The 11583-nt window shown below is 38.1% G+C and overlaps 1 protein-coding gene across 1 annotated transcript; it reads right to left on the bottom strand.

Annotated features, from left to right (window-relative positions):
* Positions 1-2625: 2625 nt before the first annotated feature.
* LOC107558277 (C2 calcium-dependent domain-containing protein 4C-like) lies at positions 2626-7406 on the bottom strand. The gene is made up of 2 exons (XM_016241909.1): positions 7084-7406; positions 2626-5110 (listed from the first exon to the last, which is right to left on the bottom strand). Exon 2 carries the CDS (start codon positions 5071-5073, stop codon positions 3808-3810), a length of 1266 nt encoding a protein of 421 aa, XP_016097395.1. The 5' UTR covers positions 5074-5110; positions 7084-7406; the 3' UTR covers positions 2626-3807.
* Between the last annotated feature and the right edge of the window lie 4177 nt (positions 7407-11583).

Here is an 11583-nt window from a genome sequence, read left to right as displayed (position 1 = left end):
AAAAATTGTCTTTGATCTTTCAAGCTGTTTAATGGCACTCAGCGGGTGTTGCATGCATCAGTCCAAAAGAAGTTAAATAAAAAGCACCCATCCATTAAAAAAAGCATCTCACACGGCTCCGGGGGCTGAACTAAGGCCTCCTCTAGTGAATCAATGCGTTTTTGTAAGAAAAATATCCATATTCAAAACCTAATAATCACTTTAATGTAGCTTGCGCCAACAGTTGTACACGGAAGCAGCTCCGGGCAGATGAAGTATTGAAGGATGAAGAGTTCAATGCTGCGCATGCGCTGGTGAGTCTCGTGAAAACCAACGTTTGTTTACAGGAGCAAAGGAAGCAAAGTTTCCTTACTTTAGCAAAGGAAAACCAGTCTCCTCTTGGCTTATATCGAAATCCTCCGACATTCTTATTTACAAATCCTCGTTTTATACTTCTAATAAGTGACTGTTGTTTTGTTTTGATCTCTCTGCTGCGCTTCCGTGTTCGTCACTTCTGAGCGGCGCATGCGCAAAGCTGAACTCATACGTCATCCGCCTGGAACTGCTTCCGTTTACAACAGTGAGCGCAAGCTAGATTAGAGTGATTATTACATTTTGAATATGGATATTTTTCATACAAAAACGCATCGATTCGCTACAGAAGGACTTTGTTCACCCCCCGGAGCCGTGTGAGACGTTTTTTTTAATGGATGGGCGCTTTTTATTGACCTTCTTTTGGACTGATGCATGCAACACCAGCTGAGCGGCATTAAACAGCTTGAAAGATCAAAGACAATTTTTAATATAACTCCGACTGGATTCGTCTGAAAGAAGAAAGTCATAAACACCTAGGATGGCTCTGGGGTGAGTAAAACACAGACTAATTTTCATTTTTGGGTGAACTAACCCTTTAAGCTTTCAAGACAATTAAATTCAGTTGCAAGTGTAAAATTATTAGAAATGCAATAAAATAACTCGTTGAATTCGATATTTTATGAGGCTCTAAGTATTTGTATGTCTCTAAAGTTTTAGATGCTGTTGTTGTTGTACGTCTATGCAAGTGTCTATGCTAACATAGAACATTGAATGTGTGCTAGAAACTCACTTTGTGTAACTGCAACTTTATTGTGCATGATTCATCTGCATGTTATTACAAAAAAAATAAACGATTTATAATCTTCCATCAAAAGCCTCTGAAACAATTTTCAGAGGTGGCAACCAACTCCTTAGCAACTTTTGCACAAGGAAATCACTCACGTTCCAGTAGAAAACATGAAAACTAGTTGCAATTCTATTTGGTGTCGCATGTGGCACATAAATTACACACTTCACCCTTAAGAATATGCAAATGATTCATCAAAAACACACAGATGTGTTGCCTTGAACTGAAGCCAGAACTGAGAGACAATCTGTCTCATTTCTAATAGCGCTGCAATTGTGTGAATCCACTCAAGAACCGAAGAGTGCGGTAACCTGATTGAAGAGCTCTCAGGAATATTACCGGACACTCTTTAGGTCAAACAAAGAGCTTGCCATGTGTGACGCATTACAGTGTCTTATACAAGGGTAATTTTAAAGTCCAAATTTATCTGACTTGGCTTTAATCAATAGTATTTAAATGGAACCGGAGTTGAAAATCCAATTTTTTTTGGATGATATAAACCTTTCAAGACAGACTTTTCAGTTCAGCCTATTATTATTTAACACCTTTTACCTCAAAATACCAGTGGAGAAAATGAATGAGAAAAAAAAACGTGCAGTCACTGTTACGCTCTGTTGTAAAAATTAGTATCAATACAAAGTAGTGGTAGTGATGTGGATCCAATACAGGGGATGACGTGAAGAAAAGATGTGAGCTTATATCTTACATGTTCACCATTTGACTTAATAACAATAGAAATGAAAACATGAGGGCTTGGACACTTTGCCATGCAACTGCTCCCATTGGAAAACATCTACAAACACATCTACTATAAACATGCCAAAACTCTGTGCACATATTTAATAGACAAATAATCATCAGAACACTTTCTGAACATAAACGCTGTATGAAGAAAATCCATATTTCCTGGGGGACAGGTCTTATTCTTATTGAACAATTTTATACTTCACTAAACAATACCCACAATGCACCTTAAAAATGTAATCTATTAAAGTGCGCACATACGAAAATGCACTATGTTCCCTAACCTGAGATTGAAGCTAAAATGCACTAGTGGGCACCGTAAATGTCCTTTAGAAACATAAACACTTAAATTTTTGTTCTGAAGAAACTTCTTTGCAAGCATTGTGTATATTAGCATAGCCTCTATATAACAGTTTAAAACAGTACCATGGTAAAGCAATAAGTATCATGGCAATTCAAAGAATACTATGAAACCTTTAGGTTACATGTCCAAAAACTTGGGCTATATGAAAAAATAATGGTATAGAGCAGGGTTCCTCAAATCTTGCCCTGGAGGGCCAATGCACTACAGAATTTAGCTCCAACCCTGATCAAACACACCTACCGGTGATTTTCTAATGATCCTGAAGACATTGATTAGCATGCTCAGGTGTGTTTGATTAGGGTTAAAGCTAAACTCTGCAGGAAAGTGGATCTCGTGGGCCAGATTTGAGGAACCCTGTTTATTTACTGCCATGTAAATATGGTACTTCAAAGAATGGTATGGCATTTGCATGGTACTTGTCCAAAAGCAAGGTATTTCCATAGTACATGCCCAAAAACGTAAAGCAATGGTATCAGATCAGGTATTGTAATACTACAATACTTTTATATATACTATGGTACTGCATGATTACCATATTCATATAAATAACCATGGTAAATATCAAAACAATGGGATTACCACAGTACATACCCAAGAACCCATGCCAATCCAAGTTACTGCAAAAAATACCATGGCATTATCACAAGCATGTCCAAAAAATGTGGTAATACCATGGGAATTTTTGGCACTTTTTGTTTCCTGTAGTATTTTGAACATTATATAGGGAATAGGGAGTGATTTCAGGTGCAACTACACAGAAGCAGATTTAAAAGAGCCTTCTATTTACAGAAATCCCATTTGTCTTGACATTCACAATGATGTCATATGTTCTGTCCAATCACGAATCAGTCCTACTCTGAAGTTCCGTGTCACTCAAAGTGAGCAGCTTGTCACTCAATAAGGCTGAAGGGTGTTTTTAACCGCACAGATTCAGCGTTCAAAAAAAAAAGAAGAGAAAAAAGTCCAGTTTTACAGTGAGATTGAGAGAAATGCCACAGTCTGAAACCCTAAAGTGTGGAATTAGAGAGGCATAAGGTGAAACACTGTTATTATAGCAATACGGGGGAAAAATATATATTTGTCACTCTCATCATTTTTAAGGCTCAAACGGTTGATGAAGCATGCATTTGCATCTGGCCTTAAGTGACTTCAACATGTCAGTCTGCAAGAATGTGCTGTTGTTGTCGAGATACGTCATGTGGATGGGGAGCTGTTTTTATCTATTGGTCTCTCCAACAGTGAGACCCAGCAGGGTCTGGAATCAAGAAGACATTGGTCTCAACACAAACACGAATCTGGGAACTCATTCAATCGAAGCAAGCCTGTACACTCATGGGTTGTATATACAGAAGATCTCACACATACAGCACATCCATACACTCTCACAGCTGGTAAACATGTTAGGAAGCTGCACACAGTTAGTTGGAGAGTTTTGCAACCAAAGGGACCAACCCCTTTGAGGACTCAAAATCAAAGCTGGGATATTTCCTTGTCTGGTTCTGTTAGTTGAAGACCGCATCGGTGTGTTTGCCCCACGGTGGGAGATGAAGTATGACCTCTAGATCCCAGAAAGCAACTCCTTCAAAGGTACCTCCCTCTCTCCCAGTAAGGTATCTCTCTTCAGACTGGTGCCCTTGTTGACTACCTTCATCTTGATGGCAAGGTTTTTCACCTGCGCAACAGGAAGGGAGTCAAAGTAGAAGTCCTCGTTGAAGACAGGGTTGCGGCTGTTCTTGATAATGGTGCTCCGCTGTTTCTGGAGCTTTCCCGGGTTCAGGAACAGAGCCACGCAACAATTGATGGCCTTCACATCGAACTGCTTATCGTAGAGGTCCTCGGCCGCCAGCACACGGACATGAAGCCTGGTGGCGTCAATGTCGTAGTCTGTGCAGATGCGTAGAGTTCCACCCTTGTGGAGGTTGACAGTGTGCTGTGTGAAGCGATCCATGTTGGCTCCGTATTTCCGTCCTCGAAATGCTGGAGAAGGAGGGCAACGAAAGCGCCTCTGAATGTTCGGGCTGGTCTCCACAGAGCTGCACTCGTCCGTGGAGAGAGAACTGTGCCGGGCGAAGGAGCGCTTGGCTCGGGACACTTTGGCTTGGGTTTCGTGGGTGAACATCTTGAGGAGGGATGCGGAGCGAGACAACAGAGGGGAGTTGAACGGGGAGGACTCGGCCGAGGAGCAAGTGTCGCTTTCCCCCCCGCTGAAGTACCGGTAGGGGTTGGAATGGGAGATGTTACAGTCGCTGGGGTTTAAGTGGTTGCCCTGCGACTTGCGTTGCGTGTTGGGCGAGGTGAGCGGACTTGTGGGGTCACTATGGAAGAGGGACTCTTTACGCCTCGTGTGAGGACTTTCCATGAGCGTGGCGAAACCGTAGGAGGTTTGTGCTTTGGGTACATAGGGCAAGGACATGGCCGTTTGGGACTGGGGGTCGGCGTTTGTGTTGAGGTCGCCCACTTCCCCAACCACCAAGTCATCTGCGCTCTCAATCTGGATAATGTGGCGGTTTGCAGCTTTGAGCAAGTTCTTGGTGTCTCCAGCCAGCTTGTTAATGAGGCGCGGGCTGCGCGGACTGCCCTGTGGCGTCTTGCAGCATATGGTCTGGTCGGACGTGGAAGAATGGAGCCCGTTTTTTGGCTTCATCTCCGGTGTCTCCTCCTCTGGGGGGCAGCACACCAATTTGGGCGGAATAAAGAAGTCAGGAATCTTGTCAGGGGTGAGGACGTTGCTGTAGGTGGGGGCTTTGCTCTGTTTGTCAGCCGAGCCTCCCTGTCGGAGAACGCTTCCCTCCACTGAACCGCGGATCTTTTCCAGCAGCCACATCTCTCGGCAGGGTCTGGGAGAGACGTGCAATTGCACCCTGTGGGCACAGAGAGTGAGACGAAATATCATCAACCCACACTGACACCTGTGATTCATGAATGCAAATACAAACTGATACACCTCCTTGCTGCTTTAGGTACACTGTCACCTGGTGGATTCTTGGGAGATTCTGACACTATATGTTAACACATTGCTAACATTAAAAAGCAATTGTTAAAAACAACTGACACCTGTCTCCCTTTCCGTTATCAATAGTACACTGTCACCTCGTGGAGATGCCGCTCAACATGCACTCAGCATCATTCTTTCATTCCACATTCAGTCCACAAAGATTATTTACATAAGAAATATATGCAGAATGTACACAGATGGTTTCAAAAAGCATGAATGTGTGCATTTTATTAACTATAAGTGCAGGTACACTGTAAAAAAAATTAAAATTACTTGATAAAAAATTACTTAAGGAGCTGCTCTCATCTTTTTAATTTTGTAATTCAGTTTTATTCAGGCATCTTAAATTATATTTTTGACTTCAATAAAACCTGGTAGGTTTAGACGTTACTGCTTTAAGTATGTTTTTAATCTTACCTAAATATTTATATATTGATTTATGTTGTATTTCCCGCTTACAATGTCCAACCACACATTCAAGTATTTTACTACAGTCTTTAATGTTTATTACCAGGATTTTCAACCAGAGGTTTCTGGACACCTGTGGGTCCGTGCAGAAGGATATATTAAACATGTATAATTTAAAGATTTAATGACATTTCTACACTGTAAAAAATGAACCTCCTTAGTGAGTTATTTCTTCCTGATCTGACCCTTAACAATTATTTTTACTGGTATAACCAAATGAAGTCAGTCGAATTAGTCATATTAAATATTTTAACTGATAAAACAATTCATTTTAATTCCATTTTTTGTAAGTTACCTCAAAGACTGAACATTAGCTAATGGCATCAAAAGCAATTTACAAATACATTTTTGTTAATCATTTTAATGAAAGTTATTATAAAGTGTTATAAAATTTGACTTCTTGTTTTGTTTTTTTATTTTTATATAATATTATTTTATTATAGTCTATAAGCATTGAAAACCCTCTCTATTAGGTCATTTCTTGATGCATGAACCTTTTCCCAGTGTGAGAGTCCTCTGCGCAACAGCTGCACTTCAGGTCAGTGTTTAATGTGTGGAGACTGCAGCACTCTGTGATGTGAAATCAGAATCAGAAAGAGCTTTATTGCCAAGTATGTTTGCACATACAAGGAATTTGCTATAGTGTCACAAGCTTCCAGTACACGGACACAACAACAACACACAGATAATAAAAATGAGATGTGAATAAAATACACATGCATAAATATAAACAACAAAAAAAAAGTATAAATTGTATGTACAGGTGTGGTATAGATGGAATAGGAATATAGGGTTTAGGGTGATAAATAATTATAAGGTTATTGCACATACTGTACTGTATGTAAATACGGACTGTGCAGCTTTTGTTCTGTGACTGCAGAAGCACAACAGTGAGACGAAGCTGCAAAGGGGGACTTTATTTGTTCAAAAGTAAATCATATGCAGAATACCAGGCGCTGTCTTATTTTAACACACATCTGCATTGTCTAAACTGGTGCACTTGAGAGACTTTGCATGCAGATGTGAACTGATAATGATTGATGATATCTCATATATCATGGTAAAATCAATTTCTACTAAAATATCACAGTGTAGGAACCAAGGTACTTCCAAGAATACCATGGTGGCCCCACTATGGTTCTTTTTTCTAAGTGTTAATTACTGGTATATTTTAGAGAGAGAAAAATAAAAGCTGTCAAATCAACCACCTGTAACACGGTAAAACTGATGCAACTGCAGTTTTCACATTCCACAACACATTTCTAATGAGCAATAGTAAAAAATACTATTATATAAAAAAAAACGCATGCATTTAAACTTTTCCAAAGCTGTTCTTGCATTCAAAACCTGTTGAATCTCAGTTGAACTTACGTTAAGTGGTTTGTGGTCAGGATGTGAAGTAAGATGCTTCAATCCATATGTCGTTCGGGTCTCCGGTATTCCAGCACAGAACTGTCTGTTGGCACTGCGCGTCTACTCGAGGCTTTAATAGCGCACCGACCCCCCGTGCGCGCCTATCAGCCAGTGGGAGTGTTATAGTGTAGCCAGTTACTCGCAGTCCGTATCAACGTATGGATTCAGAATAGAATACTATACTGTTTATTGCACTGTGTATATTCTATACTGCCTACTACTTAAAAAAAAAACATATGGACAATGTTAGGAACAGAACAGAATGCTCACTAAAAACTAGCTAGATTACGCATACTATTTAAAAATATGCAATGAGTAAATATTTGTTATATTTGGAATGGAATACTGCACTGCATTGCATAGGACTTAAAAATAGTCTGTGAATACTGGCTGTGCTAAAAAAAATAGTTCACACACAAAAAAATGAAAATTTGCTGTAAATGTACTTATCTTCAGGCCATCCAAGATGTAGAGGAGTGTGTTTCTTCATTGGAACAGATTTGGAGAAATGTATCGTACATCGGTCAGAATGAGAGTCCAATCAGCTGCTAAAAACATCACAATAATCCACAAGTAATCCACACCACTCCAGTCCATCAGTTAACATCTTGTGATGAGAAAAGCTGCATGTTTGTAAGAAACAAATCCATCAAGACATTTTTAATGTCAAAGCATTGTTTCCAGCTAAAATACGAGTCGCCTATTCATAATATTGCTTTCTCCAGTGAAAAAGAATTAGGACAGGAATATGCACAGATCAGTTCTAGCAAAGACACTGCATACTTCACAGCATAGTATGCATGATACAGCAGAAAATAGCATGAGTGGTATTGCAGTATGCCATTCTGAACATAATCAAAAATGGGCAGTGTGTCATTTCTCATGCAGGAAAACCACTTCTCTCCATCAGGAATATCATGAAGCATGGATAATATGAGCGGGCTGCGATGGGCAGGGTTCAAAACGCCTAATCAATTAAACCTTTTTTTTGTATATTATTCACAACTGGTAGAATCTTATAGCTTGCCAGTTAGAGAGAAGCATTTTGAATGAAATAGTGCTCTCCCTTACCAAAAAGTAGTTTACTTCAAGTTTATTTTAGTAAGTATACTTAAGTAAAGTTCAAGTATATTTTTAAGTATACTTTATGTAGTAAGTATACAAATATCAGTGTCCTAGTAGTATACTCGTAAGTTTTTTTTAAGTGAACTTTACATCATACTTGAAGTATACTACTATGTCCCTATTTAGGTATTAATTTGTTTATATTTTGTTACATGAATATCTGAACATACAAAACATCAAAAGAACAGGGTATCTGCTTGTAAACAAAAACATTTTATTCTAGCTTCATGCATTCTTTTTTTAAACACTTGAATGTGGATAAGTTTCATAAACAAAAAATAAAGAAATAAACAACATTTTGAACAAAAAGCTGAAAAAAGACTATGAATTGGATTCAGAATGATAATCAAAACGTAGATAAAGTCGATCAACACCCCAAAGCTTGACAGTCATTATTACCTCTTCATTGGTCGACATTTTATTTCATAAGGTTACACAGTTTTGATGCTGTTTTATGTCTGATGATCGTGTTAGAATACATGTGGGAGCATCTGTTGTTTCAGTTTCCTCTTCACTTGTGTTTTTTGGAAATTCTGTTCAGAAGATGTGTACTAGCGCCCCCTACAGTATAACAATGAAAACACAGATTCTAGGAACACAAGTATAGCTCAAATATATTTAGACTTTTTCTAAGTATAAGTATACTTAAATGTCATTTTAAGTATATTTCTGAGAAGTACATAAAAAGTAGACTAAAAGTATACTTTCCTATTTTTTGTTTAAAAGAAGTATACTAATAGCACACTTGAATAAACTTCTTTTTCGTAAGGGCTAAGATGATGTATGATTGTGTTTGATTTGCTGTTCTCTGATCTGCCCGTCTGTTTCCCTGGAAACTTGGAGAGAGGACTATGGAAACGCACATCCATATTGTTCATGCAAAAGCAGAAAACTTTTCCAAAAGTCACCTAATTTGAGAAAATGCATGTAAAAGTCACAGCAGACTTCCAGTTCTCCAGATTGAAATATAGCTGTTTCAGGTCTGTGCATGCAAAAGTACAGCCAGCTCACATGTCAAGAAAGAAGTAAAGGAACATTATGACAAATTTAAAATCCTGCATTATTTTTAGGTCACAGATTTTTATAAATGATCGTGTGAACATCTTTAACAAACAGTGAAATATACAGCTTCCACTGAAACACAAAATGTAATTCATGAAACATGTATTTAACTGTAAACACAAAGAGGAGCTTTAACTGACTCAACTAAATACATACATTTTAGCCAAAATCTTCCCTTTATGAAAAAACCTCCGCAACTGAAATAATAGAGGCCTATACAGGAATAGTTGATCCAAAATGAATATAATATTTTTATTTTGTTTCGTCATGGGAACAGATTTGGAGAAATGTAGCATTCCATCACTTGCTCACCAATGGATCCTCTGCAGTGAATGGGTGCCGTCAGAATGAGAGTCCAAACAGTTGATAAAAACATCACAATAATCTACATGGCTCCAATCAAATACCATCTTGTGAAGCCAAAAGTTGCATGTCTGTAATAAACAAATTCATCATTAAGACATTTTTATAGATAAAATAGGAGTCCTCTTATCCATAATATTGCTCTCTCCACTTTTTCTCGTTGTGTGAATCAGGAGAGAAATACATCAATACAAGCTAAAACAGTCTAAAACTGTTCTAAATAAAAATGTGGGTGGATTTTGACGTGAAAGAACAGCAGAAGATGGACTTTTTTTCACTGGAGAAAGCATTATTATGGATTATGGACTTGCAATATGGCCAGAAATGACTATTTACAGTTAAAACACCTTAATAATGAATTTGTTTCTAACAAACACAAAGCTTTTCACTTCACAAGACCTTACTTGATGGACTGGAGTGGTGTGGATTACTTGTGGATTATTGTGATGTTTTTATCAGCTGTTTGGACTCTCATTCTGACGGCACCCATTCACTGCAGCGGATCCATTGGTGAGCAAGTGATGCAATGCTACATTTCTCCAAATCTGTCTGATGAAGAAACAAGTACACCTACATCTTGGATAGCCTGATGGTGAGTAAATTTTAATTTTTGTGTGAACTATTCCTTTGATTGTTCACCAAAATCACTACAACACAACCAAAACCTCAGTAAATGAAATTCAGAACCATGTGAGCAATTAATGCATGCATCTATTTAAATGATCTGGAGTAGAAATGTGTGTTTCTCCTTTTTAACGCAAAACACAAATTGTGTTCCCCAGGTACGCTGTTTTATTAGCCTTCCTCCATCTCTCTCTCATCTGCTGTCTGGGCATAACATTAAAATGCAATTAACTGATTGCCTGGAGAGGTGAGGAGCATTATGGCTATGAAAGTACCACGATGATCACATTCTCTGATTTCCCAGGATGCATCAAGGGCTGAGCTACTGTCACACAAGTATGCCTTTATTTCTAATCCATCATCTAAAAAGTCTTCATCATGTGCATACAAATGCACAGATGATCTTGCAAAATCCGGTTGGTGGTTTTGCCCACAGTATCTCTCTACGAAACAATGAGGGGGTTTAGATATTAATTATAGACTGTACTTTTATCTGCAGAAAGTATTATGCACATCTGAGATAATGTCATCCACTTTAACTGTGGCATAACAAAAGCTGGTGTCCAACTGGGGCCCATTCAGCACTGATGATAGTGTTTACAGATCTAAAGTCTATCATCACAGAGAGGGTAATGGCTTCAGACCAATTCAGAAACATCCAAATATGGACACATCAAGTTTTTACGCTTTTTTGTGCATCAAGAGTTTATGGAGTTTTTTTTGCAGCCACTTTGCAATGATATCACTGTAGAAAAACAACATTTAAAGGCTTAGTTCAGCAAAAAATGAAAATTCTGTCATCATTTACTCACTCTAGACCTGTATGACTTTCTTTCTGAACAGCATTGAACCTTTCAGTGAATGGACAAAAACTTTTTTTAAATAATGACATCAATTAAACAATCATTTGTTGTTTATGTTAGTTGACAGTGCATTATGTTAACAAACAGAACTTTTGATTTTTAAAGTGTTAGTAAATAGTAAAATTAAGATTGGCTAGGATTACTAAAAATGCTGTTGAAGTACTGTTCATTGTTAGTTCATGCAAACTAATATTAGCAAATTCGATCTTATTGTAAAACATGAGATTTTTGACATTATAAAACAAATAACCAAAGCCACCAAAAGACTCCACTGGGCTCAAACAACTACATCCTATATTGGTTCTTCATTGGTTATTTGCAGCACTTTAGGTTCATTAAAGTGCCTTCTTCTCATCAAGAACCATTTTTAAAAACATATTTTTGTTGTTACATCATAGGTTCTTCAAATCAGGATTCCTGT

This window comes from Sinocyclocheilus grahami, unplaced genomic scaffold, assembly GCF_001515645.1.
Source record: "Sinocyclocheilus grahami isolate Dianchi unplaced genomic scaffold, SAMN03320097.WGS_v1.1 scaffold639.1, whole genome shotgun sequence".
Classification (NCBI taxonomy): domain Eukaryota; kingdom Metazoa; phylum Chordata; class Actinopteri; order Cypriniformes; family Cyprinidae; genus Sinocyclocheilus; species Sinocyclocheilus grahami.
Note: the sequence above shows the minus strand (reverse complement) of the source record. Positions and strands in the feature narration are given on the sequence as shown.

Bases quoted from the DNA above. Each gene is read 5' to 3' on its own strand.
- LOC107558277 (XM_016241909.1), bottom strand. From the start codon at position 5,073: ATGTGGCTGCTGGAAAAGATCCGCGGTTCAGTGGAGGGAAGCGTTCTC.